We start from the raw sequence: 27,922 nt of genomic DNA on the forward strand, positions 1-27,922 counted from the left end.
CACCAACTGCCATTTGCAAAGTTCCATTTATATTTTCATATTTCTAAATTACTTTTCAGCAAATTACTATTTCTGTGTACTAAATTGTGACCTACAACTGTTGTCTTTTGTGGCTAATAACAAATAATAATCTTTAAACAGTTATTTAAAAAGATATGACTTCTAAGCAAAATATCATAGCTTTAAAAAATAGAGGTAATAGAACCTAATAAAACCTAATATCAACAGGATAGCATACTCAGCACCAAATATGTAAATAAAAGAACACAACAATATTTATTTATTTATTTATTTATTTATTTATATTTATTTATTTATTTACGGGGGGAGGGGCAGAAGGGGAGGAAGAGAGACTCTCACGCCTACTCCATGCTGAATGTGGAGCCAGCTGATTCCACAAGCCTGAGATCAGGACCTGAGCGGAAACCAAGAGTCAGGCACTCAACCGACTGTGCCACCCAGCTGCCCCCACACCGATCTTTAAAAAGCTCAAAGGGATATCAGTGGAATTGAATCATCATGTAATTTAATCAGGGATTCTTATGAGTGGAAGAGTTTGTATGTTCACTTCAATCAAAAGGATTTATTCTTTTTTTTTTTAATTTAAGTTTACATTTTTAAGTAATCTCTACATCCAACGTGGGGCTTGAACTCACAACCCTGAGATCAAGAGTTGCATGCTCCCCCGACTGAGCCAGCCAGGCGCCCAGACAGGATTTATTCTATTCTTGGGTGTCCCGTGCATGTTTTATCCCTTACTCATTATAACTGCTGAAAACACGGCACAACTGAATTTGTTCTTTTCTCATCAAGAGAAGAACCAGAATCTTTTTTAATAGCAGCCTCATGGCCAAGACAAGTCTAGTCAGAAGTTAGTCGCCTGAGATGCCAAGAGAAGTCGTGGGTTCATAAGCAGACTCCAGGATGTCTGTTCTAAAACGTGGGTGAGAAGTGAGCTCAGCTGGCGCAGGGTGTGATGAGCTACACGAAATTATTTCTGAGAAGGTGCTGCTTCGCCCAGTCCCCTGGGCAGGGTCTGGGTGGTGGTAGTTTAAAAAAAGTACTTAGCGGGCGCCCGGGGGGGCTCAGTCGTTAAGCGTCTGCCTTGGCTCAGGTCGTGATCCCGGGGTGCTGGGATCGAGCCCCGCGTCGGGCTCCCGGCTCCGCGGGAAGCCGGCTCTCCCTCCCCCACTCCCCCTGCTTGTGCTCCCTCCCTCGCTGTCGAATAAATAAATAAAATCTTTAAAAAAATAAAATAAAATGAAAAAGTACTTAGAAACCGTAACTGTGAATAGGAACTGTTTTATATGGCAGGCCCTTGGGTGATTTTCTTTCCCTTTTGTCTCTACCTTTTTCTTTCCTCCTTCCTTCGTCTCTCCCTCTCCCCTCCCTCCTTCCTTCCTCCCTCCCCCATTCCCTCTCTTCTTTCCTTCTCTCTTTTGTTCATTCTCAATTTTAATGTTTGTAATACTTGTATGATAAAATTAAGAAGAGCTTCTAAAAATGCTAAAAATTTCTGGTATTTGAATTTTCTGCTTTTAATCTTTTTTTTTTTCACCACAAAAAAGGAAAATAAGGAAGGAGTCCCAAGCAATACCGGCTATGCAAAGGGGACTTTTGTGCTCTTGCTGGAGGCAGCAAGGCTCTTCACAACAACTTTATGCTATAAGAGACTGATGCCCATGGGGTGCACAGGCTGTAACATCTTCCACCTTTGGTCCCGCATTATAGGCAGAGAAGACAGAAGCATGGCTTACAGAGCTCATCAGAAGCTTCCCACTGCTCTCAGGACCGAGTCTAAGCTCCGGGGTGGCTGGAGTCTGGGGAAGCAGGGCAGGACATGGAGAACAGAAAGGGGGAAGTTAGGGGGAGACGTGTGTGTGTGTGGGTGACCCTGTTGGACCTTGAGGGTCGTTTGACGATTTTGCATTTTCCTCCAACCGGGATGAGAAGCCATTAGAGGGTTTTGAGCAGAGGAGTGAGGTACCTCCGGCGATCATTCCGGCGGCTCCCTTGAGAGTGGCCTGCAGAGAGGTGAGGGTAGAAGCAAGGAGGCCTGCCGGGGGGACTCCTGTCCCGGTCCAGGGAAGCGGCGATGGCCAGACTCTGGTGAGAGAAAGTGCTGGTGAGAACTGGTAGGATTCTGCACACATGCCGAAGACAGAGCCTGTGGGATACGTGCAGATTGGCTCTGGGGTGTGAGGAGGTGCCAAGGGTGAACCTAAGGTTTTTGGCCTGAGCCACCAGGAGCATGGAGTAAAGATAGAAGTAAGGAAGACTGAAAGAAGTGAGATGGGGTGGGATAATAGAATCAGATTCGGTTAGACGTGTTAATTTTGAGGTACCTTTTAGCAAGCCAAGTACTGGAGTGATACCTTTGCGTGGGCAGGAGGAGACGGGCCGTAGCTCACAGGTAGAGGGATCGGACCATGGCTGTTTATTCCAAATACTTGGAGATAAAATAAAAACATGGGTACAGATAGAGGGAGATGAATGGATGGGGTGGCAGGAGCTTGGACAAGTTCTCAGTTTCCTCAACGACGAGACGCAAGGATATCTGCTGAGAGCGAGTGTGGAGCGGGGGTTATCACGGAGTTCTGAGGGAGAAAATGTATGAAACGGTCACCTAGAAGAAAGGCAACGAGAGTGGACTAGGGAAGTAGAGTATATAGTATTTGCATAGTGGTTATGAATTTAAAGTGAGACCCGTCAGAATGGTTGTGTGTTTTTCTTCAATCTCTTCAGCTTCTGGTTCAGGATGTCTCATAAGGCTGCAATCAATATACAGGCCAGGGCTGAGCTGGCTTTTCTGTTTCTGCGTCTCACTGGACTGCAGTCAAAGTGCCGGCTAGGCTGCATGCTCATCTGGAGGCTGGATTGGAATGGAATTTATTTCCTTGTGCTGTAAGACTGCAAACTTCGTGCGATTTGTTTGTTTGCTTCTATTTTTGCTGGCTCCAGGCCCCTGTCAGCTCCTAGAAGATGCATGAAGTTCCCTGCAGGTGGCCCTCTCTGTAGGCAGTTCGCTGCATGGCACTTTGTTTCTTTAAGGCCCCGCCAAAGAGTGAACGTGAGCCCTCTAGCAAGAAGTCTTAATGTAACCCAATTATGGGACCCGTTACTTTTGTCACACAGCATAGCATATTCACGGGAGTGACATCCATCATCTTCTCCTTATTCTGTTAGTTAGAAGCAAGCCACATGTCCTTCCCATGCACAAGGGGGAAAGAATTATACAATCCAAGAGGCAGGAATCATGGGTGTCCCCTTAGAGTCTGTCTGCCACATCATTCAATTCCCAATACCTGATACCCAGGAAATCAGACTTAGGAAAGAGTATTTTTTTTAAACAAAAACTTATAGAGCTTTTATTCTGAGTCAGAAACTGTTCTAAACCCTTTAAAAATATTGAGCCCCACAGCAACACTAGGGGTGGGTCCCACTATGATCATTTTACTGTTAGGAAGAGACGGGACAGAGACATCAGTGAACTCATCTAGGGCATTCAGCTAAGTAACTGCAGAGCTGGGACCCAAACTCACACTCTCTGGCTCCCGAGTCCATACTCTTATACTCTATATACTCATAATAGTATGCTAAGCTGTCAAAAACAAAGTCAATGCATCAATGAATGCTGTTAAGGGACACAGGAAATAATTACCCAGCAGCTAGGAGGGACCCAAGTAAGTTTGGAGACCATATTTTTGTAACTCAATTTGGAGGCCAAGCCATTTGGCACTGTCAGAGACTTTCATTGAGATATTGGGGTTTTCTATTAACATTAACACAGGCCAAATGGAGTCATGGAGCCTGGAACAAAAAAATGTGGAGGAATTTTTTGTTGTGCCTGAGATTTCTTGGAGGCGACGTCCCCTTGTTACCTTTTCCTTATTTACCTAGATTTCATCTGTGGTAGATTCCTAAAGAAGGAATGGGTGAGAGGAGGTATCTCTGACACTAATAACTTGTGGTCGACTTCGTGTGTGTCCTGCATGTAGAGTTGAGAAGCAGAAGAGCTAAAACGCATAGTCAATCCAAAGCTTCTGCCCTTAGCAGTAGGCCTGAGAAACCACATTATGAAAAATCATTCACATCTGAGAAACCATGGTATGCAAGCTCATCCAGACATAGGTGAGGCAGGTTGGGGGTGAAGTATGCTACAGTTCTGGTTTCAGTGTAGGTCAGATGCCACTGGGGGCTGTTTCTGAGGAATTTCCCCTGCGGACAGCACGACTATGCAAGAGAAAGATCCAGCCAAATGGGCTCCTAAGAGAAGACATTAAATATCTGACCCAGGGCCCTCAATGGCAGTGAGGTGTTTATATTGTTATATAGCAATATATAACAATATATGACTTCTCTGGCTTTTGCTTCTTGCTTACCTATTTATTCTGTCCTTAGGTAAACCACTTCACTTTGGGAGCTTTGGTTACCTTATCTGTGAATTAAGGGAGCTGGATCAGATAACCTCTAGCCCACAGCCCCGTGATGGCATTTAAAGTCCACTCTCCCACATCATACAGACCTGCTCAATGTGGAGTCCTGAGGCTGTGCACCTCTCTAATCATTGCTCACCAACACTCTCTTGTTTATTTTCTCCCCGGCTCATTCCACTTTTTTCTTTTTGTACTTCCTACGTGGCCGTTGGTTTTTGAGGGGCTATACTTTCAGAAAAAAAAAAAATGTAATTGAACAGGATGTATTCGTTATTTCACAGTGTTTTGAAACACACCCTGAGCTACAGGAAATTTAGGGCATGGGAGGAGTGATGAGCTAAGTCGGGATGATCTCCTGAGAGAAAAAGTACTCATGTCCTAGGAAGCCAAAGCCCCAGTCCCTCCACCACCCATCTGTTTGTCTCTTGGAAACTGTGATCTCATGAAGGCTCAGGCCTGCCTTATGGAACCTCTTGCTGAGCCAGACTCTCCTGGTGATCGGATGTACTTCTGGGAAGGAACCTGGGTCCTTTTAGAAGTTCAGTGACCTGCCTGAGGCCCTGGCATTCAGGAGAATGAAAGGAGGATTCCTTTGGTGGAGCCCCACTCACATGAGTCTGCTGTTCGAAAAATCTGGGTGGGTCATTACTGGTTGTACTGCCTCGGAAAGTGTGGACAGACTTGGTCATTCATGACCCACACCAACTGCAGGAAAAACAAGCAGGTTCTTTGAGTTGTTAAGTAGCATACCTCCTTTTCTGAAATTAAAAGAAATATATGCTCTTCTAATTATCAAGTAATTTTCACTTTAGAAATTTAGAAAAAAAAACTTAGAGGAAATTTAGGAAAAATTTTAGAAAAAAAGGCACCCAAAAGAATATAAAAATGCCTATAATCCCATTGTCCCTAAAAGACCAAAGCATAAGACCTCTGCTGTATGCCCTTCTGAATTTTTGAATTTGTGTGCCCATTTAAAACATCTCTCTTGGAATCTCAACATGATTCTGTGTTTTTAATAGAGGACTATTCCATTTTCCTTCTTGAATAGCTATTGTGTGGTAGGCCCCTTCTCTTTCAATTCTCTTTCCAACTCTGTAAGACATATTGTATGATCTCAGTTTTGTTGATGAGAAAACTGAAGTTCAGGGAGTTATGGTGACTTTTCCAAATCACACAGCTCCTATCTATCTATCTATCTATCTATCTATCTATCTATCTATCTATCAAATGAAAGTATTATCTACTTTTTTAAACCAAGCGGGGACCATACTTACTAGTAAACTACTAAAAATATTTACCCTTTGGTAGATTACTCCTTTTACTTCCTTTTTGGTGATTCAAATTTCACAGTTTATTTAATATCAACCCTTAGGTATCTCACTTCTAAGTTCTTTACCTGACTACAAATTCCTTGGTTTCTTTCATTAAGGAGACAAGAGGATTTAGAGAAGGGGATGGTGTTGCCAGTGGGAAAACAAATAACCAGCTAGCAGATGCCCCATTATCAAGGCTGAGGACCAAGCCTCCTTCAATGAGTGAGACTGTCCCTTACCTCCCAACGCTTTCTCAAACTCTCTTGGCCTATCCTTTATGAAAATTTCTTCATTCCTTTATTCCCTCCCTCTTCCGAGCTCTGAAATCCTTTAATTGTGCATTCATTGTGGCCCCCTAACTTGAAAAAGGAACATCTTCCCTGGCTTTATTTTTGTACTCCAAATTTTCCTCGAGGACACAGAACCTTAGCTTTTGATTCCCCTGGTACCTATCACAAGGACTGGCACAGAATAATAACCATATTTTAAACAAACATCTATTTGTTCTTGATTGAATGATGACCACATGCCAGTTTGTTCTTTAAGGAGTAGTTAGACCTCAGGGACATCCATATAAACATCAACAGGTTCTGAAACATTCCCACTCTGCACAAGTTCCTGTACTGCTCAGCTAAGCTCACTGTTTTCAGCGGGAAGGTGGGCAATCAGAGAAACACTGCCCATCATTATTCCTGCCCCAAGGACTCACAGCTGCCCCCATAAACAGCATGGCCTGTGGCATTTATAGCTTCCCAGGTGATGTGGCATACTGCCTGGCTGCTAGAGGGCGTGTGACACCGGACAGGCAAACTACTTAGTGACTGTCACACCCTGGATCCTTTCCTTCAGAGCTGTGTGCTCCGTGGCTTAAGGATTTTCTTCTGTGTTTGCACTGACAATGAAGAACTCTACCGTTAGTTTCATTTTCATTTATGGGACTTTTAAATTTATACATAATTTCAACCTTATAGAGAAATTGTGAAGCAGTATAAAGTAGTTCTATATGCCCTGTACTCAAATTCAGTAATTGCTATCATTTCCCCCAAATACACATTTCTATTATGTATACACACAATCTATAACTGTCTATTTATGTTAATAACCATGGGTTTATACTTATAACTTCGATTGCAATTTGCCACTAAAGAGGTAATTCTAGTCTCCCATTCCATATTTGTAATTTCCTTCTCTAATCTAATAATTTAATTTAATCATTCTCTTCGATTTATTTAGTCATTTGCTCATCTCCACTATGTGCAAAATAGTGTCAGAATTGCTAACCCAGACCACTGTGAAAAGCCAAACTGCTAATAGAGTTTAGTATTTGTTTACAGTTCTCTCTGTCTTTAGATTGAGGGCATATACTTAAAATACTCTGTTCACAGATATATTCGTATGTCAAAAATCATCATATTGTACACTTTAAATATCTGTAGTTTAAGTCAACGTCAATAAAGCCGTACAAAATTACTGTGTTCAAAAGTCTCTAAGGTTCATTCCCCAGGGAAACTTTTCAGAGAAGTTATGTTACTTAAGATACAGTGAGGTTCATTTGCTTCTGTTTGTTTTCTATTTCAGGGTTCAACTTCCCTCTTTGTTAATTTCATTTCATTTTTTTTGAATATGTAAAGCATTAACATGGTTCCAAAAGTCAAAACTATCTGGAAAGTTATATGTGCAGAAGTGCCTGATTCCAACCCGTTCTCTGTAGGTAGCCGATCTTACTGGTTTCTGGTTTATCCAAGTTACAAAATAAGTAAGTTTATCCGAGGAAAATTTGGAGTACAAAAATAAAGCCAGGGAAGATGTTCCTTTATCCTTCCTGTGTTTTTTTTTTTTAATATATAAATAGGTGAAGCGGATTAAGAGGCACATTCTTCCAGTTACAAAATAAGTAAGTCACAGGGATGTAAAGCACAGCATAGGAATACAGTCAATAAGACTGCCATAATTTATAAGGTGACAGTAAGTGACTACACTTATGGTGGTGAGCATTTTGCAATGTATACAGATGTGGAAACTATGTTGTGCACCTGAAACTAACATAATATTGTGTGTCAACTATACTTCAGCTAAAAAGAAATTTGGAAAAACTCTTTAAGCAAAATGAATTACAATGTGTTGTGGAATGTATAACATCTGTGAAAGCAAAACGTATGACAACAGCACAAATGCTGGGAGTGGAGCTGAGCAAATACATTATTGCAAAAAAAAAACCACACAGATGTATGTACATTTTTCTTATTTCTCCTCCTTTCGTCTGTATATACTCATGTAGCACACTTTGCTTTTTTTTTTTCACGTAACAGTATATCCTTAAAGTTATCCCATATTAAGTTCATATCACTCTTTTTTTCTCCTTTTTTGGGGGCAGCTATATAGTATCCCGTGCCTTCCTGTAGGACTTGTATGGTTTCATGCTTTACATTTAGATTTCTCATGTATCTGTGCTTTATTCTTGTGATGAGATAAAGTATGGATCTCATTTTATCTTTTTCCAGGTGGCTACTCAGTTGTCTTATTTACTGAAACGTTAATTTTTTTGCTCCACGGGTGTGAGCTGTGCTGCTACATCTGTGATGCATCCTGGGGGCCCATTCTGGACTAGCTAGTCTGTTCTACTTGTCAGTATATCCATGTGCCACAACCTCATTGTTTTACTCATGGGAGAGAATAGTTTTATATGGGAGATGGGCTTCTTATTGTAACTTTTCTTTTTCTGTGTTTCTAGCTCTTCTTTCATGTTTCTTTTTCCATGAGAACTCAAGCTGAACTTTTGTATCAACTTGTCTAATTTATAAATTTATAATTTAACTGGGGTGCTTTCCCATTTGATCAAGTGAACCTTGATGATCAAGAGATCATCTCTTGTGGCTTTTGTGTAGGAGTGTTTTCCAGTTTCCCTCCTACAGGTTTTGCACATTTTGTGTTAGATTTATACCTAATTAAATGATTTTCTTTGTTACTATTAAAATGGCATTCTCTCTGCGATCATGTCTTCTGTCTGGTTATTGTTTGTGTATATTAAAAACCATTGACTTCTGTCTGTTCGTTTTACAGCCGGCTACCTTGCTGAAATATTTTATGATTTAGCCTAATCCAATAGTTTGAGTTAGTCTTGCCATTGATTCTCTAGGGTTGTCCAGGTATACCCTCATCTCAAGGTAGTTGTACTTATTTTCTAACTTTTTTTTTCTCTTTTTAAATTCTGAAGCCTCATTGCATTAGCTCATATTTTCAGTGTAATGTTAAATAATCACGGATAGAGTGGGCATCCTTGCTTTGCTCTCTGCCACTGTCTCTTGAATGACTATATACAGTTGAACCTTGAACAACACAGGTCTGAACTGCATAGGTCTGCTTATACACGTGTTTTTTTCAATAAATCCAGTACAGAAGTATAAGTGTATTTTCCCTTACTTATGATTTTTTTTAAGATTTTATTTATTTATTTGAGAGAGTAAGAGAGAGAGCACCAGAGGGGGGAGTGTCAGAAGGAGAAGCAGATTCCCTGCTGAGTGGGGAGCCCCTTGTGGGACTCGATTCGAGGACTCTGGGACCATGACCTAAGCCAAAGGCAGACGCTTAACTCACTGAGCCACCAGGCGCTCCACTTATGATTTTCTTAGTAACATTTTCTTTAGCTTTATTATAAGAATACAGTCTATAATACATATAACATACAAAATATGTGTTAATTGACTGTTTATGTTATCAGTAAAGCTTCAGCTCAGCAGTGGCCTACTAGTTAAGTTTCTGGGGAGTCAAAAGTTATATGTGGATTTTTGACTGTGTCCGATGTTGGTGCTCCTAACCACCTCGATGTTCAAGGGTCAACTGTGTATGAAAAATGCCTTAAAGGCCAGAAATAGCTCTTCAGTGTAAGAAGCTTCTGGATATTTATCTGGCAAGATGAGATTAAGGCCCTTCTTATGCTTAGTAACTAGAAAAAAAATTTAGCAAATGGTGAAAGTAAAAATTTGATTTTATAATAGTTCATTGAAAACACTTGTGCTGGGCCCCAGTGTTACCTTTTATATTTAAAGACCTCTTTGATTGTATTTTGCTCTTCATTCACTCATCTGTCTAAGATTTACAGGATGCCTCTAATACTCCAGACACTCTCTTAGATTCTTTCTTATTTAATTTGTACTGTACCCATGTGAAGTTGATATTATTCTCATTTTATATAGAGAAAATTGAGGTTAAGAATTAAGTGGACACACAGCCTCTAAGGTTGAATTCTGATTTTGAATCTGCATCTTCTGGTTGGACTCTAAACTCTCATATATTTCTTTGTCAGGGAGTGGAAACACAGAAGAGTAACAATCAGTATATTTTTAGAAAGCAACAGTCTTAAATTCTCTTTCTTTCATTAAAGGTCACAATGCTATATCCAGTCATATCATTGTAGGCAGGCTTCTTTAAGTAGAACCTGAGCCTATTAATGGGAGTGTATTTGTTCTTCTCAGTTAGGAAGGACTTCAGAGAAATGTTCCTTACGGTATCAGGGATCCAAACGACAAGCTTTCCAGATGGTGATAAGTATATCAAAGTATTCAGGACCTAGAAAAGCACCTGACATAGGGAAAACACTCAAATAACAATAATTACAAGTTTATTAGTGTTCATTCTGTTCTACATTCTTGTATTAACTGGTTTCATCGTCACAACAACCCTAAGGGCATTTCTATTATTGCTTGTATTTTATAGATGAGAAAACTGATGCATGTTTTAATTAATTTGCCAAAGATCATATTCAATAAAAAAGCTGGAATTCAGTCTTCAGATCCCCTGCTCTTAACCACTACACTATAAATCTTTCAAATAAATGAAGTTCTGCGATCATGAAAACAGGAGAGTATTCTACCTCCTGACTATGAATCTACCAGCATTACTTACCAAGTACATTTTTCTGTTACTTAATGTGGTGGGTGATTTTGCAATCGATTAAGTAAATGAAAAGGCTCTTGTACTTAAGGTAGAGGAAAGGCACCTGAATGCCTCAAATTCTTTATGTGAGGTGCTATGTTAAATCTAAGTGTGTTCTGATGTTTCAACATATCGGACTTCTTGCAAAACTGCAAAGCCCAACGCAGGTCAAAATGTAAACCCAGCTTCTACGGGACCCCGTACTGAGCATGTAACCTGCATGTGCACACCCACACAAGGTCTGTAACAGGACTGACAGTATACAACAGGCAATTATAAACAGTGGGCCGTGCAAGGGCCATGGAGGTCATCCAGTCCAACCACCAGTTTCGTGTCGAATACTGAGGAAGTAACAGTCACACAGAACGGACATCTGGGCTCTCTCTCACTGGCGCGCTTTTCATTACCTAATACCTTTGCTTGCCTTTCCTCTTTTCCTGCCCGTTTTGTGCAAAAGTAAACGGGCCTGGCTTCCCGCACTTGGGACCAAAAACCCATAAGGCAGAAAGGCAGTCGGAGCCCTTGCAGGGATCCGGCTAACCCGAGAGGCAAGAGCCAGCCCAAGGTCAGAGTGCGCCCCAGGTCCGCCCTCCAGGGTCGGTGCGCAGACACGGCCACATTTCGCAGCCCTCCGCGCCGCCTGTCGGAAATCCACCAGCCGAATGACACCGCTCCCCGCCCAACTCCGCGGTCCGTTTCTGTTAACGGGGCGCGGCCGAGGCGCTGGGCCAGCGGACGACTGGGAGCCGTGGGCTGGCAGCTAGCAGGGCCGGCTGTGACGCCAGGGCCCCCACGGGGCGGCCAACGCGACCACCGCACGGCGGCGGCCTCACCCCTCCCAGCTGACGCAGCGCACACCTCTCCGCGTCCGCTGCGCGCCGGAGGGGCGGGGCCACAGTAGACCGGACTCCCAGCGCCGTCCTCATTGGGCCAGGGAATGAGTGACGCGCCAGGTCCCGCCCCCTCGGCGCCCGCCTCGCCGCCAGCGCTCGCGGCGCTGACGTGGCCGGGCGGGCGGTGGCGGCTCCTCCCGGCGCGGGTAGCCACTCGTAGCTGCGAGAGAGGGGCGGGGTGGCCGGGGCCGCGCTCCCCGGGCCAGCTCGCGGCCCGCCCCGCCGCCCCGGCCCCCCGCATGAGGGTATATATTCGGAGCGGGCGCGGGACGCCGAGGAGTGGCTGCGCGCTGGGAGCCGGAGCCGGGCGGAGTCGCTGTCGCGCCGAGGGAGGTGAGGGGCTCCCCGCCCAGTCGTGTGTCCTTCCCCCGTCACCCGCCAGCCCGGAGGGGACGCCGGGGCCCGGTCCCGCCACGCGCACGCTCCCACGGCCACGTCGGTGCTTGGCGCCCGAGCCTGGCCCTGGCCGAGGAACCGCCCCGCGCGCCCCGCAGGCGCTTGCCATGCCCGGGGACCCCCGCTGGGGAGTGCGCCGCAGCCGGCCGGGGGCTTTGGGGAGGACCCGGACCGGGCAGTGGAATGGGGATTTGTCGAACGGCTGGGGGTGGGCCTCACCTGGATGGGGGGGGCGGCAGGGGCCTTGAGGTTCTCGGGCCGGGGCCTTGCGGACAGTTTGGGCAAGCTCGGGGGCCTCCGGTGGGGACAAGTGGTCGTTTGAAGTGTCCGCTGGGAACGGTTGGGCCGTCTGGCACAGAAGAGGGAGAGAATGCTGAGGGCGTCGGCAGGGAAGAGTGGATATACCTGCGGGGGACGTGAGAGGGGGACAAAGTCCGCCTGCCCCTTTTTGTTCCTTTGGTTGGTTTTAACACTGGGAGAGGCTTGAGATTGCGGGGTTTCCCCAGCCTTGGCCACGCAGGAGGACGGGATCGGAGGGCTGAGAGAGCACACATGTGCTGAACATATGGCTTCCTGAAGATTGTATTAAGTTTGGCCTGGTGCTGTTCTGTGTTTATTTGTGCACGGTTTATGAATTCTGAAATGAGGTAGTAGTGATTATGATAATGTGAAGATATCATTATGTAGTGCTTTTAGTTTAAGGACTTTTAAGGTGAAATTCTTTAGGTGTGGACCGAAGGGTTTACAGGAAGCTGAAGGCAGTTTCTATTCCCTCATTATTAGTGAGTTGGCTCCTTTTAGCTGGGATTAAGAAAGACTTCATAGTCTGTGCTGCCAAGCATTTATAGGATTCAGTGGTTATGGCTCAACTCCAAGACTATTTTATAAAAGTTCTAAGAAGTTTACTTATCAGTTTTGGGGGCATAATATAGCAGCAGAGATAGGGGCAGGAGGGAGACCAGGAAAGGAGGGGAAATCCTGGATTTCTTTAATACTGGCATTTAAATTCTAATAAAGGTATATTTGATCATGGTGGATTTTTACCAAATTTGTCATTGTTTTTGATGCAGATGTATTAGGCTATGGGCGTATACCAAATTCTGTCATCATTTTTAGAGCAGATCCTTGACTTTTTCAGACTTTGCTTGTCAAAGTAAAAATCCTACTCTAACTTTTGTATTCACTATTGCCTACCATTACACATACATCCAGACCTCTTACCAGAATTAATTTAGCACATGTGACCTTGTCAGCCCTTGCAGACCACCAGTGGTCTAAGGCCAGGTATCAAAGTTTAACCTATGTGGGGAAAAGTTTAACCTATATGGGGAAAAATTTAACCTATGAGTTGGCTTATTTGCATGGATCCATTTTCCCAAGCATCTGAAGGTGAATGGGTATTTAATGACTTCTTAGGAAAAGATTGATTTATATCTTAAAATGTTATAATACTGTGTTTGCATATGTTTTAGTAGGCAGGGACTCTCCACTCTTTTTTTTTAAGATTTTATTTATTTATTCATGAGAGAGAGAGAGAGAGAGAGAGAGAGGCAGAGGGAGAAGCAGGCTCCCAAGGAGCAGGGAGCCCGACACGGGACTCGATCCCAGGACCCTGGGATCATGACCTGAGCTGAAGGCAGTTGCTTAACCATCTGAGCCAGGGACTCTCCACTCTTGACTCTCATTTGGGGGTGTGTGAGGAAGACTGGTTTTATTGTCTTTATGAGGAAATGTGTACACAGGGAGGTGGAATGATTTGCATAGGGTCAGTTGTTAGGGAGGGACCAAGAATGAGGACTTCCAATTCTTCAGTTACCTGGTTGCCAGATGATCTTCCTGCTGTAGTATGCTTCCTTAAATCTGGGCAAAAACAGTAGTATAGATGAGACCTTAGGAAAGACCCAATTCCTTGGACAATAGTTTAATAGAAAACTGTCTCACTCAACTGTTTTTTTTTATATGATGTATTTTTTTAATTAAAAAATAATGATATCATATCTCTTGAAATCTATATAAATCAATAGAAATGCTTCTTAATATCCTAATGCATGTCCAGGGCTCAGTCTTCTAACTTCTTTCCTTTTCATCCATCTACACTTGCCAGGGGATCTCATTAAGTTCATAACTTAATATCATGTATGCTTGAAAGTTTTATCTTTAGCTCCAGTATCACCTTCGAACTTTAGACTACCACATTCTGCCGTCTCATCAGCATTTGTTTGTGTGTCTAATAGGCACCTCCAACTTAACATGTCCGTGCATATTTCTAAATCTGCTCCTGTCTTAATGTTTCCCCACCTCAGTAAATGGCATCACCACTTGGAGTCCTCTTTGCTTGATTCCTATTTTTCTCTCTGTCTCCACATTCCACCCATTACCTAATCCTGTAGGATTAGGACCCACATCCACCACCGCTCTAAGCCAGCATCATCTCATGGAGACTACTGCAGTACTTCCCTGACTGCCGTCTGCTGGCTTCCACTTTTCCCTTCATTACAGAATATTTTTCCACACAACAACGAATGATTCTTCTGAAATCGAAATCAGACCGTGAAGCTCCCCTGCTCCAGATTCTCCAGTGGCTTCCCAAACCCCAGAGTTCTTACTTTGACCAAAAGGCCCTACTTGATCTGCTCAGTGTCCACCTCAGTTAGAGTCCCTCAGGCTCAGTCACTCTGCTCCAGCTGCGTTGACCTTGCACATTCCTGTGTCAGAACTGCTGCACTTGCAGCATCCTGTCCCTAGAATGTTCCTCTCTAAGATACTGACTTGCTGTCTCTTCATTCGGATGGATTGTCAAATGTCTCAGAGGCTCCACCTAACCACCCCATTTAAAATATCCACTGTCTCCCTCTCGTTGCACTTTCACCGCTTAGCCCACCTTCTACTTGACATTTTACATGTTTGCCTGTCTCTTGCACTGGAATGTGGGCATGCGCATTGTCGCTTTGTGTATCGCTGTGTCTGTGTCCCCTACATCAGCGCCTGGCAGACGGTAAGTGCTCATTAAATATTGAATGAATTAACGGCACATGAAAGTTAAATAATGTTCCTTCATAAATTGTCTGTTGACGTGCCTCTGCATGTGAAAAGGAAACTTTGAGCAGGAACCTATTGGCATGAGTGAGGTTGTGGGCTCACCATCTGTCTTTGAACAGGAGTAGCAGCACTGAAACACATTCAGCCTTATCTATGGCCACTTGCCGCCCATCTTCCAGCGCTACGCCTTATTCCTTGAGTATATTTCTTTACCTGAACCACTTTTCATGCCGTTCCCACAGACTGTGTTTTCTTTTACTTCTTGTACCTTTCTCAAACTTCTTTTCATCCTCCACTGCCTAACTCAGCTAGTAGCTCTCCTCATGTTCTGGAGGCTGTGACTCAGTGGTCTGAAGCACGAGTTTCATTTTTATAATAGTAGCTGATAACCTTTATAGAGGGCTTTTTTATGTGTCCGGTACTGTTTTAAATGCTTTTCATTTGAATTCAGTAATTCTCTCAACTTTAGAGATGAGTACTGTTTTTATCCTCATTTTACAGAAGAGAAAAATTGAGGCACAGAAAGGTTAAGTAACTTGTTCAAGGTCACAGAATTAGGAAATAGTGCCACTGGGGTCTGAGTCCAGCCAGGCTGGCTCTGGAGCCCGATGCTGACTTCCACCAGCTCTCCTGCCTCTTAAATGAGATGTTGGGTTGAATTCTTAGTATTTGCTCTGCTTATGAGGGTTATTGTCTGATGCAAAGATCATAGGTATTAGAGTCAGGTTTATCTGGGTTAAAATTCCTGTTTTTCTGTCTACTAGGTACGTAGCCTTGGGCAAATTACTGAACCTCTTTGAGCCTTGTTTTCTCATTGGTTGTTATTTCACTTATGCCTCTGAACCTGGTGAATAAAATTTATTGTTCCCATTTTTCAGATGAAATTAACAGAGTTGAAGGTATCTATGACTTGGTCCAAGGAATAGAGCCAGGAATAAAAGTCACTTCTGTTTGATTCCCAGACCAATAGAGATTCACTTGAAGCTAGAAGTGTGTGAGGCAGGCCTTTAAGGGTGAATGGGATTTCAGTAATAGGAGGGGCTAAAAGAAGAGCTTGGAGGAAAGGACAGGGGTCTTAGGCGACAGCAAGGTAGAGCTGATGATAAGGTTTCATTTTTGTTTCATGTGGAAGCCTTAATTTCGTTAGGAATCATTGGTAACTCATAAAGTGGATTTCATAACTAGTACCATTCGTTTCACACTTGAAGCATTATATCCCAGAAATAAATCTAAATAACAAACCAAAAATAGAAGTTGGGAATATAGCACACTGAATCTTATGTGCTCATCTAATCTGAAGTTGATTTTATAAGAAGAATCCTGAAGCCAGTCCATCACTTCAGTTTTAGAGGGCATCTTATTTAAAGAAAAATACAGAAGCTATGTGCCTTTCTCTATTGTCTGATAATACATTTCCTGAATTTATTTTTGAGTGGACATTAGTTAAAATTATTTCTGAGCAATTTCTGATTTGGATCACCGTACCCATTACTGAATAAAAAGTAATAATACATTTTAAAATGAAGTATTTACTCATCCTGTGAAGTTCTGCACCTGCCTGTGCTGTGCATTTTCTTTCTTTCTCCATTCTGTTGGCTTGTGAACTGATTTCTGCAAAGTGAGTCAGATGTAAGAACATCGGTTGTGTCTATATTTCTGAATAAAGCATAAATCATGTACTCTCTCTCGCTGCTCCTTTCTTTTACACACCCACACCCACTCACACACCCACTCACACACAGTCTTTTCTCCTGAGAGGTGGAAGAGTGTGACTTTAAGAGTCAGGTTGTTAGGGTTTGAATCCAGGCTCTATCACTTTACTAGTTTGGGACTTGGGGCAAGTTATCTCTGTGGTGCAGTATCTTCCTCTGTAAAGTAATCCCAGCAATAGTACCTTAGCATTGTTTTAAGGATTACATGAACAAGTATCTGTAAAGCAATTAGAATTGTACGGTCATCCACGAGTGATATGTAAGCGATAGGTGTTATTATTGCTACCTCAGGGAACAGATGTAGGTTCTCTTAACCTGAGTTTGTAAATGGTGTTTGATGTTTAGTAGTCCTGATGAGATAGATGCTGTTATTAGTTCCACTTTACAGGTGAGGCATAGAGAACTCCAGAACACTGCTCCGAACTACCATGTCTATTACCTACCACTGTTCTTATGGTAGGAGATAGCAGGCTGTTTCTTTGGGCACTTTTTTCCCTGTCCTTCATGTCTAAGCAGTTATAACTTGGTGATGATTCTTTACAGTGACCCTCAAATTTCTCCCTTTCACACTTATTTCCTTTGCAACTAATCTGGTTCAGAACTTTGGCTTTTCAACCTGCAGTTTTCTTTGAACTTGTTTTCCTGCTTCCAGTGGTCCCTCCTTACCATCTACTTTATGCCATTGTGCTGTCATCTCTCTAAAGCATGCTGACATGGCCCTGTTGCGCAATCTGCTGTGGGCTTCTCGTTACTCTGTTAGGTCTAAATTCCTTGGCTTGGTTTTCAGCGCGCTTCATGGTCGAGTCCTACCCTGCATCTCTTCCCATCCTGCTACGTAGAACTTCAGCTTTCTTACTGCTCTTGTCACACGGGCCTGCTCTGTTTGTTTTCTGATCGTATCTGTGTAATACGCTCAACCCTTGAGGCACACACAGCTCCATCATGCTTCCTTTGTGAACTCTCCTAGACAACGCCTACCCTCTGTTGCATTTATCTATAGTAGACAAGTAGATTCAGTATTTCCTCTTTCTCTTATTTTTGAATAGTATGCAGTTTAACGTTTTGCTGTATTACATTGTCTTATCTGTTGATTGTTACGTGTGAATTGCTTGTCCCTTTAGGGTTTAATTCTTAGTAAAGGGAATAGATATGTTTTTATTGCTTCTCTGTAGAAGTTGCTATTGAAATAAAATGCATTTTTCATGATTATAGGTGTTCCTATCCTCTTGGATTTTGTTTTATTCTGAATACAGCAGAATCATTTCCCTCATTAGCGCTAAAAGGAGAATAGTTGTTACTTAGAAGTCAAGTGCTCACGGCCAGAGGAGTACTACAAAGGCAGCAGTGGGGTGGTCAGGTTGTGAGCTCTGGAATTGGACCGCCTGGTGGGCTCACAAACCAACTCCACCAGTTGGCCTGGTTGTGTTGCCTCTCTGTGCCTCAGTCTCCTCAGTGGTAAAGTAAGGAAAATAATAGCACCTATGTTGTAGAGTTGGTGAAAATTAAATGAGACCTTGTAGGTAAAGTTTTTAGTGCAGTGCCTGCTATATAATGCTAATTAGCATTACAGTTAGTAACACTACTTGTCTTACAAGTTTATTTTTAAATTTTTATTTTTATTTTAAATTTTAATTCTGGTATATTTAACTTATGGTGTTTTATTAGTTTCAGGTATACAATGTAGTGATTCAACAATTCTATACATTACTCAGTGCTCATTGGGGTAAGAGTCCTCTTTAGTCCCCATCACCTATTTCACTCATTTCCCCCCCCCACCTCCCCTCTGGTAACCATCAGTTTGTTCTCTGCAGTTAAGAAAAAGTCTGTTTCTTGGTTTGTCTCTCTCTTTTTTTTCTTTTGCTATTTGTTTTGTTTCTTAATTTCCACATATGAGAAATCATATATTTGCCTTCCTCTGATTGACTCAGCATAGTACTCTCTAGCTCTATCCATGTTGTTGGAAATGGCAAGATTTCATTCTTTTTTATGGCTGAATAATATTTCATTGCGTACACACCCCCTCATCTTTATTCATTCCTCAGTGGATGGACACTTGGGCTGCTTCCATAATTTGGATATTGTAAATAATGTTGCAGTAAGCATAAGGGTGTATGTATCCCTTTGAGTTAGTGTTTTGTTTTGTTTTTGTTTTTTTTTTTGGTGAATTCCCAGTAGTACAATTATTGGATCATAGGGTAGTTCTATTTTTAACTTTTGAGGAACCTCCACACGGTCTTCCACAGTGGCTACACCAGCTTGCGTTCCCACCAACAGTGCACGAGGCTTCCCCTCATCCTCGCCAACGTTTGTTTCTTGTGTTTTTTATTTTAGTCATTCTGACAGGTATGAGATGATAGCTCATGGTAATTTTGATTTGCTTTTTCCTGGTGATGAGTGATGTTGAGCATCTTTTCACATGTCTCTTGGCTATCTGGATGTCTTCTTTAGAGAAATGTCTGTTTATGTCTTTACGAGTTGGATCTCTTACAACTCTTGTGAGGGGAAGGCAGAAGTTAATTTCCTTAACAGCAATTTTTTTAAAAAAAATGTACTTATTTGTAGTAGGAAGAGCTCAGGTTTTGAGGTTGGACTTTGACCCGCTGTTGATTCTTTTTTTTTTTTTTTTAAGGTTTACAGGTGCAGAGATTACACCTCTATTTTCACAAAGCTTGGCTACCAGAGCATTATGAATGTTAACGATCTCAAACTCAGGTTGTCCAAAGCTGGACAGGAACACCTGCTACAGTTCTGGAATGAGCTGGATGAAGCCCAACAGGTAGAACTTTATGGAGAGCTCCAGGCCATGAACTTTGAGGAGCTGAACTTCTTTTTCCAGAAGGCAATTGAAGATTTTAACCAATCCTCTCAGCAAGAGAAGATGGATGCACGAATGGAGCCTGTCCCTCGAGAGGTGTTGGGCAGTGCCACCAGGGACCAAGATCGGCTGCAAGCCTGGGAAAGTGAAGGTACTGAGCATGGAATGTTCATTTTAAAGTTTGTAATGAGATATACCAGAGGTATTAAAGTAGCCGGATCATGTAATGATTATTTGGATTCTCCTTCTACCTTAGACCAGGTGACTGATCAGAAAGTGACAGATTATGTTGCCAAAACTTCTCCCTCGTCTCCCCTTTCAGTCCCTACATGCTCTTTTCATTTCTGTTCCCCGTTCAGGGTTTTTCTCATTCAAGTCTTAATGTGCCTCTAGTCTCTTTCCTTGCTCATTTCCATGGTTCTACTCGATTTCCCACCCTGACGCACAAGTTAAATGTTTCAGTTTATGCTGGCTTCATCAAAAAACCTTCCCTCGCCTGTATTTCCAATCTGGTCTCTTCTGTTTCCCTCTGCTCCTACTGTCCCATACATTTTAGCTGGACCAAATAATTCACCTTTCTCTGAACATTATGTCTTTCCTGCCATTGCTCATGGTTATCCTTGGCTTGGACTGGCCTTTGCCCCTTCTCTGTCTAGCTGGGTCACCTTGGAAGGCAGTCTCCTGGAGTTGTGCTGTGCAGTGCAGTGGGGCATGTCGGGCACATACACTCATTTCTTAAGGTTCTTTGATCGTGACCTTTTCTTCAGTGTCCCAAGTTGGAGTTATTTGTCCATGCTTGGCTTCCAGTCTTTCTTAAACTAAGAGTTGTTTGTGTCTGTCTTCATCATGACGTTGTGGACTCCTGAAGAGCAGCCCATATCCTGCTTGTCTGTGGGTGTCACAGGGCATTTAGAACAGGGTTTTGCAGTTAGAAGTTGGTTGATCAATGTGTGTTGAATTGCCCCCATATTTTTTCTTCTAAAGTGTATCATAAAATCTGTCCCCATGACCAGTTCTAATTAGAGAACGGCTTTGAGAATGGCAAAATAGCTCAAATGTACCTTTTCTGGTGGAGTTCAGAGCTGTGGTTTTTATAACCCACTACTTCTCTGTAAGTAATAGTGACTAAATACTGCAGCTCAGGCCCTTGAGTTGTTTGTACATGGTCCTTGTCAGATCTGGACCTCATGTCCTCAAGCGTAGGACGAATAGATCTGATTAATACTTTTCTTTCCTTTGTAAAAAATGGTACTTATTGCAAAAATATAAAAATAACAGAAACACTACAGAGAAGTTGCCCTTAACTGAATGAAATGTTTTTATTTGCTCACATTGCCACCTATTACTTGATTATATGTATATTTACTTTTATAGATGTGCAATAATGTTACAGATAAAATCTTACAGTCTATATTTGTACCACACTATTGCCATTTTTATTTTGTCTTTCATTCTTTGGCTTTCCCTGTCCCCACAGAAAGGACAGATAATTGCCATTATCAGCCTTCAGTATACATCTCCTTGTCTTTCTCTGGGCATACGGATTTAATAATTTTCAAACTGTGTTCCAAGGAACCCTAGGGGTTCCACTGCCGGGGAGACTGTCCCGTGTAAGCAGGGGAAATGGATACTAAACATCTTTGTCTCTAACTCCATCTTCCCACTACAAGAGCAGTGCTAGTTTGACATGTTTTATATATTTGATCTTTACGTCAGGTTTTAGGGCTTGGGGATTAAAAAATATTGAAAATAATTGGATGATCTCTAGGAAGTGCCCTTTTAGATCTCAAGGGCTTGGGAGAGGCTAACCCAGCTTCTCATAATAGAGCTCTGCCACTAAGCTGTCAGAGAGTAACTTCCAGATGGATCCTTCTGAGCAGAGAGCTGTGGTAATACTCTGACCCTTACTAACTTTGGATTCATGAATCCTCCCGTCCATCCCTGGGTTTCAAAAGGCTACAACAGAGCGAAAGTCACACAGGGCTCTTCATACCCTCAGGTGTCCCTGCTGCCTGTATTTCTCCTTGTAATTTTAGGCGGATGAAGTCTTCCAGTGAACTCTTATGGAAAGCCAAAGCTTTGACCTTGTATAACGGGGACCATGAGCAACGGTCAAAACGTCCTATAATTTGAGTCTTCTTGATAACCTTTCTGTTGGAATCCGTGGAACTAGTCTACCTTTATGACTTTTCATTTAAACTGAAATCTGGAACTATTTCAACCAAGTATACTGCAAGAAAGTATGAAACAAACTTCCTTTGGCTTATTGTCAAGGGGGCGATATTTATTTGTGGCTTAAACAGTAGGGATGAAGAAGGAGACTTTGTAACTTTTTTTTTTTCAAGATTTTATTTATTTATTTGACAGAGACACAGCGAGAGAGGGAACACAAGCAGGGGGAGTGGGGGAGGGAGAAGCAGGCTTCCTGCTGAGCAGGGAGCCCGATGTGGGGCCCGATCCCAGGACCCCGGGATCATGACCCGAGCCGAAGGCAGACGCTTACTTAACGACTGAGCCACCCAGGCACCCTGACTTTGTAAGTTTTCATTCACTTAGCCAGAAACTTCCATGTGTGTGCAAGTTCATAACAAAATGAAGTTTTTGCAGTAAGTTATCAAGGGGAGGAGATTGCCATTGTGAAGATTCTAATTGTTGTATTTCAGGTAGGAGGAAGGTCCTGGCAGTTGTATCAGACCGTGCCCCCTGCGTCCCCCTCCTCAGGATGAAGAGAATAGAAGCATTGTACAGTATTTTTAGAATGTCTGGTGGCTGTTGACACTAAAATGGACATTTTCACATTTTCATGCCTAGGGTGGAAAATTATTTCTGAAGGATAAATACATAAGTGGCCACTGTGCTTCTTGTTGAAGAGAGATCTTATTTTCTTTCTTTCCCTCTTTTTTTTAAAGATTTTATTTTTAAGTAATCTCTATACCCAAAGTGAGGCTCAGACTTACAACCCTGAGATCAAGAGTTGTATGCTCTACCGACTGAGCCAGGCAGGCGCCCCTTAGTGCATGCACCTGCAGGGGGCGTGGGGGGGCAGAGAGAAGGAGAGAGAATCTCAAGCGGACTCTGCCCCCAGCATGGAGTGTGTTGCTGGGCTCTATCCCACAACCCTGAGATCATGACCTGAGCCAAAATCAGGAGTCTGATGCTCAACCAACTGAGCCACCTAGGCGTCCCTAATTTAATTCTTAATGTGTTCTGGCCAGTTGTAGAAAATGGAACATAGAGGAGCAACTGAAAAATTTCTGTCTTACAAAGCTGAGATCTAGAGAGAGAAGTAATTAGAGGCTTCTATGAGAATGTCATTTTAGTAAAGATACATTGGGAAAATGTATTTGTTTAATAAAAAAAAATCTTTATCAAAGAAATGCATGCTTATACTGAGCATAAAATAGTCTTCCAATTTTACAGTAACATATTAATATCCACTATTAGGTTCTTTTGTCTATGAGACATTTATAGAATTAATCTGAATGGTGCTTCTCTTCCATATAGCACTGTGGTAGAAAAGTAAGTGGATTGCTTAGAAAAAATGTATTCATAATATTATCTCCTGTACATTTTCTGGAATCTAGTACAGTGATATTTTTAATAGATTTGTTTTATAAGTAACACATACTTATTTTAGAAAAATTGGAAAAATAAAAACTACAAAGGAAAAAATAAAAATCTCTGCCATCCCATGTTTCAGAGATAAATACTCACTAGTAGTATTTTCTAGTATTTTCTTAGATTCACACACTGGGATTATGGCTTGTGCATAATTTTGTAGCCTACTTACAAATTTGTTACGAAAAATTTCAAGCATATTTTGAAACAAATATTTAGAGATAAAAACAGTATAATGAATCCCACATATGTATCACCTTGTTAAATATCAAAATTTTGCTACTTTTGCTTCACCTGTCCCTCTTCTTTTTTTTACTGTAGTACTTTAAGACAAATCTCAAACGTGATGTTATTTTTACCCTTATTGAGTTCAGTATTCATCTCTACATATATGGATATTTTCTTACTACTCACAATGCTATTATTATACCTCATGAAATTCACAATAATCCTCCAGTACCTAAAACTGGTTTAAATAGTGATTTCCTCTATAGTATGCTTTTTGTACTTGACATTTTTGGGAAATAGTCTGTAAAATAAGAGTTTTACCTGTACAGTAGGGTTAAAAGTTAAAGACTTAAAATGTCTTTTCTGACTAATTTTCTTAGGTAGTCTTCCTTTATCTCCACTAGTTTAATAGCCGGTTTACCTGACTCAGTGTCCTGGGATTGCTGGCAGTTTAAATGGAAAGTTCTGGCTGTGCTGTGCTTCACATGCACCTGTGCCATCCTCCTCATTTCAGGCACCCGCCCAGGTCAGAGTATGAGGCACTAGTCAAAGCAGGAGGTGTTTGACCTATTTCAGGCCACTGTAAACTCTTCCCTTTGTTTCTTATAAATATTATCAGACGCTGTTGGGTGTATGACACGTGACTCTCCAAGGAGAGAGGTGTGCTCCAGCCCTGGAAACTGCTCACTCTGGCTTGATTTTTTTTTTTTTTAAACCTCTGCTTTGGTCTCTCTTTGGCCCCTCTATAGGAAAGCTATGAACTGTCCTCCAGTGGAAGGATGGAAAGGGTGATGATAGTGCCGTACTTCCCTGGTTTGGTGTTTTTTTTCCCCCCCCTATATTTCTGCAGAAGAAGTTTTGGGATAGGAGAAACTCATAATTTCCTAATTGTCACGTAGGTTAAGTACATTTATAATTAGTTAACATTTTTCAGATAGGTGCGGTGCTGCCCATATAAAATTTGTTATGACAAATAACAGTTTAAAATCAGGTCTTATTGCCATATAACTAAACAGTTTACTGAATTTTATTGGCCCCCTTAATTTCAAGGAGTATTTTATCTGTCATTATAAGAGAGATACTAATTTATGTGTTACACACTTTTTAAACATCCAGTTTTATTGCAGTGACACAGATGAGGTGGATGAGTGCTCCAGCCAGTGAACGCACAATCTGATACTGTTAACATCTGTAGCTGCATTGAATTCTTGAAATTCAGCTGGCCTTGATACTCTAGGGACCGCTTTCTTTCCTCATGTTTTTCTCTGTGTGTGTGTAAATGAGATGCGTAAGCAGGAAGAGGTCAATGCAGAAACCTTTTTATTGTAAATACATGTGGATTGTGATAGTTGTGATTCGAGGGAGGTGAGGTGTAAATATAGATCTGCCTGGAATTGGACACCTGGTAGGTGTAATCTCCATGCTTCTCGTAAGACGTAGTGATTGGATGGGTCATCTGGTCCATAGATGGGAAAAGGATTGAAGAAAGTATGGCAGACAGGGGCTTAGGAAACATTTATTTGCATACAGGCCAAGGCCACCATGAACTGCTGGTTAGAGAGCGGTAAAAACTGGAAAATTCGGAAAACTGGAATGAAGCTGTGGTTGAGGGAACTGATCCAAGGAAGAGAAAAGTTTGTACATTGGTATTGTGATAACTGGTTAGAACCTCTGGAAAGCACTGGTTGGTGCTGGGTGGCCTTCAGGTGACCTGGAGCTGGGACACGGAGCTGGCCCTGGGAGCAGGCTCTTCCCTTTCCTGGGGAGGTGGCTATGGGAAATCATTGACTTTTGGACTGAAGGTAAAAGAAGGATGTCAGAAAGGATAACTAGAGCCACATTAACAGTGAAACAACTTGGGGCGCCTGGGTGGCTTGGTTGGTTAAGCGTCTGCCTTCGGCTCAGGTCATGATCTCAGGGTCCTGGAATCGAGTCCCACATCGGGCTCCCTGCTCAGCGGGAAGCCTGCGTCTCCCTCTGCCTGCAGCTCCCCCTGCTTGTGCTCTCTCTTCTCTCTTTCTCTCTCAGAAAGATCTTTTAAAAAAAACCAACAACAATGAAACAACTTAAAACACATGTGCTCGATGAAGAAAATAAATAGTACAAAGAAAAAAGGCCTCTGTGTCCAGAATATTTATCTGGGACTTTTTTGAAGATGTTTAGAAATATTTCTGATTCTAACACCTCTGGTATGTGAGGGTTCAGACACCAGGCTTATTTATCTGCAGTTTTGAAGCAATGCAAAGCCCGTTTTGCAGCAAAACTGAACTTGGACAGACACAAGACTATTGGTGAACTTTATCCCACTTAGTGGTATTACAGGGTACTGTCTCAGATTTGCTGGAGATAATGTATAACGTATGTGTACTATATTCATTTTCTAAATTTTGAAGAGTTCTGCCTCCTGAAACAACTGATCCATGGGGTTAGGTAAGGGGTTATGGACCTGTATTTTATTAAAGTAATGCTTTTTGGGTCGATGGCAGCAGAATTAAGCTCATTCCCTAGAAACCATAGTTTTCTGTGATAACTCAGGGAATGACCAGATGTAAAACAGTTTTCAAAACTGCCTTCTGTCATTCTCTGCTCCCTTCAAAATGCTTCATTTCGTCTCACTTTGTTACATGGTGGTTATGGTGCTTGCTGAAGGGGGATGCAGATCCGGAATGCTGTTAGAAATTTCAGTGGTTGGCAAGTTTTGGAGAATGTGGACTGAACCCAGCTTTCCCTTGTAGGGTGGTAGTAGGAGAGGTTAAAAAAAAAGGTAGCACAACCTCTCCCGAATTCAGTGGAAAAGAGAAGAAAGGGCAGGAAAGATATAGGAAGGAAAGTTTATACCGCTGAAACCTCCGGTGCTGTAATGGATCTGGTCAGTGTTTGGGTGTTAAGAGAGGCTGCTGGAGGCAGTACAGTGCATGGCACATGGGCCTGGAGTGAGTTTCCGACCCTCGTTCACATTTACTAGTGCTGTGACCTTGGGCAGGACCCGCAACGTCTCTGAGCCCGTTATCTCTCAAATGGGAGAAATTATACCTACCTCTTAGAGTTACTAGTTTGGAGGTCTGTTTTCACACTCTGATAAGGTACAGTGAAATGCTATGGAGAAATCACAAAGACAGTTCCGGTTCTAGGCAGGAAGAAAGAGAAAATTATGTCTCAGGGAGATAGCTAAGCTTTGCTTCATATCAAAGGCGAAAATAATGGAAATATCTAATGTGCTTTTAAATTTTTTGATAACTGGATGGTTGCTGGATCATGTCCTTGGGCTGCACTTACTGACTCCCGAAGATAGATTGTAGACTTAGGACTGGAGAAGGTTCTGAGTTTAAAATGGGTTTAGAGTATTTCTTTAAGGGCTTGATGTACTAGCACATTAGCTTTAGGAGACCCTAACCCATCAAAAACATAAGGCACAAAGTTGGTAAATTAGACAAACCCCCATTACCTCAGGATATAAAAAATAATAACAATGGATACTGGCCACCCCTTCTCCCTCTGGGCTAGCGTTCAGTTCTAGACAGTGGCCAGGTTCCTTCCCAGGGTGTCTGAGGATTTCAGAAAACAAGAACAATCCTGTCAACCATTGCCTGATTCATCTGGCATTTTCCAGCTTTTCTAACTTCCCAGAGACCCGGTTCCATGTTGCCTCTCCCCACAAGCTACTCTGCCTTGTGATGCTGAGCTGGTCCAGCATTGCATGATGAGGTGGCTCTCAGAAACGGTTTATGGCAAAAATTGTTTGTGTGTGTTTTTTTTTTTTGAAATCCAAACTGAGAGCCTCTGTTGTTAATAATATTTACAGTTTGATTTGTTTGCATTTGGATCTTAAATCCATCTTGAATTATTTTGATTCAGAGAATAATATTTTGATTAAGCATTATATTTGGTTATTATTAGTGAGTATTCAACTGATGAAGACGGGCTTCCTGGCAATGGAAATAAATCATCGACAAAAAGACTCTGAGTTTCACATCCTTGTGAGCTGGGATGGATGGCCCGTTGGCAAAAAAACCAAAAAAACCCCCCAAAACCCCTGCATTTTAATCCATTCTATTGACGTGTAATTACACGTAAGAAAATGCACTAGTTTTATGACTGTTTGCCATATTTATACATTCATGTAACTACTACCCCAGTAGGGCATTTCCATCACCCCACAAAGCCCCCTCATACCCTGCCCTTTTGCTGGCAGATCCCTGAAGCCTTTTCAGCTGAGTTGGCTTTCACACCCAGGTGTCCTGACATCAGAGCCTGGCTTCTTGACCTCTGTACTGCATTGCTTTCCTGAGGGTTTCACCTCTCTGCATTCACTGGATGGTAGCTTGTCTAGTCTGTTTGCATGCTCGTTGACTGATTGTGTGTTACTGATGGATTTACAGGCCGGAGGTAATTTAGTAGCATATCATCATTTATCCTGAAGCCCTGGTGCCTTCTTTTATCCTGTCTTTCTCTTGATGTGCCGCATTTAGTAAGTAGTCAGGTACTTGTAAAACGTTTATAACATCTTGTTGGGCTTTGCCTTCTAACATTTTCAGGAAAA

The 27,922-nt window shown here is 42.2% G+C and overlaps 1 protein-coding gene across 2 annotated transcripts in view; it reads left to right on the forward strand.

Moving 5' to 3' along the window:
• Positions 1 to 11,696: 11,696 nt before the first annotated feature.
• The window catches only part of UAP1 (UDP-N-acetylglucosamine pyrophosphorylase 1), a 35,549-nt gene continuing 19,323 nt past the window's right edge, over positions 11,697 to 27,922 (forward strand). Inside the window, exons 1-2 of one of the 2 annotated variants that reach the window (XM_028104761.2) lie at positions 11,825 to 11,907; positions 19,351 to 19,687. In XM_028104761.2, coding sequence (XP_027960562.1) covers positions 19,408 to 19,687 — 280 coding nt within the window. In that variant the 5' untranslated portion in view covers positions 11,825 to 11,907; positions 19,351 to 19,407. Of the gene's footprint in view, positions 11,908 to 19,350; positions 19,688 to 27,922 lie in introns of both variants that reach the window. The other variant, XM_088016937.1, reaches the window with a different exon arrangement.

Source organism: Eumetopias jubatus, unplaced genomic scaffold (assembly GCF_037043125.1).
Source record: "Eumetopias jubatus isolate StellerSeaLion01/CBP00866 unplaced genomic scaffold, mEumJub1_p1.0 scaffold_12, whole genome shotgun sequence".
In the NCBI taxonomy this organism is placed as follows: Eukaryota; Metazoa; Chordata; class Mammalia; order Carnivora; family Otariidae; genus Eumetopias; species Eumetopias jubatus.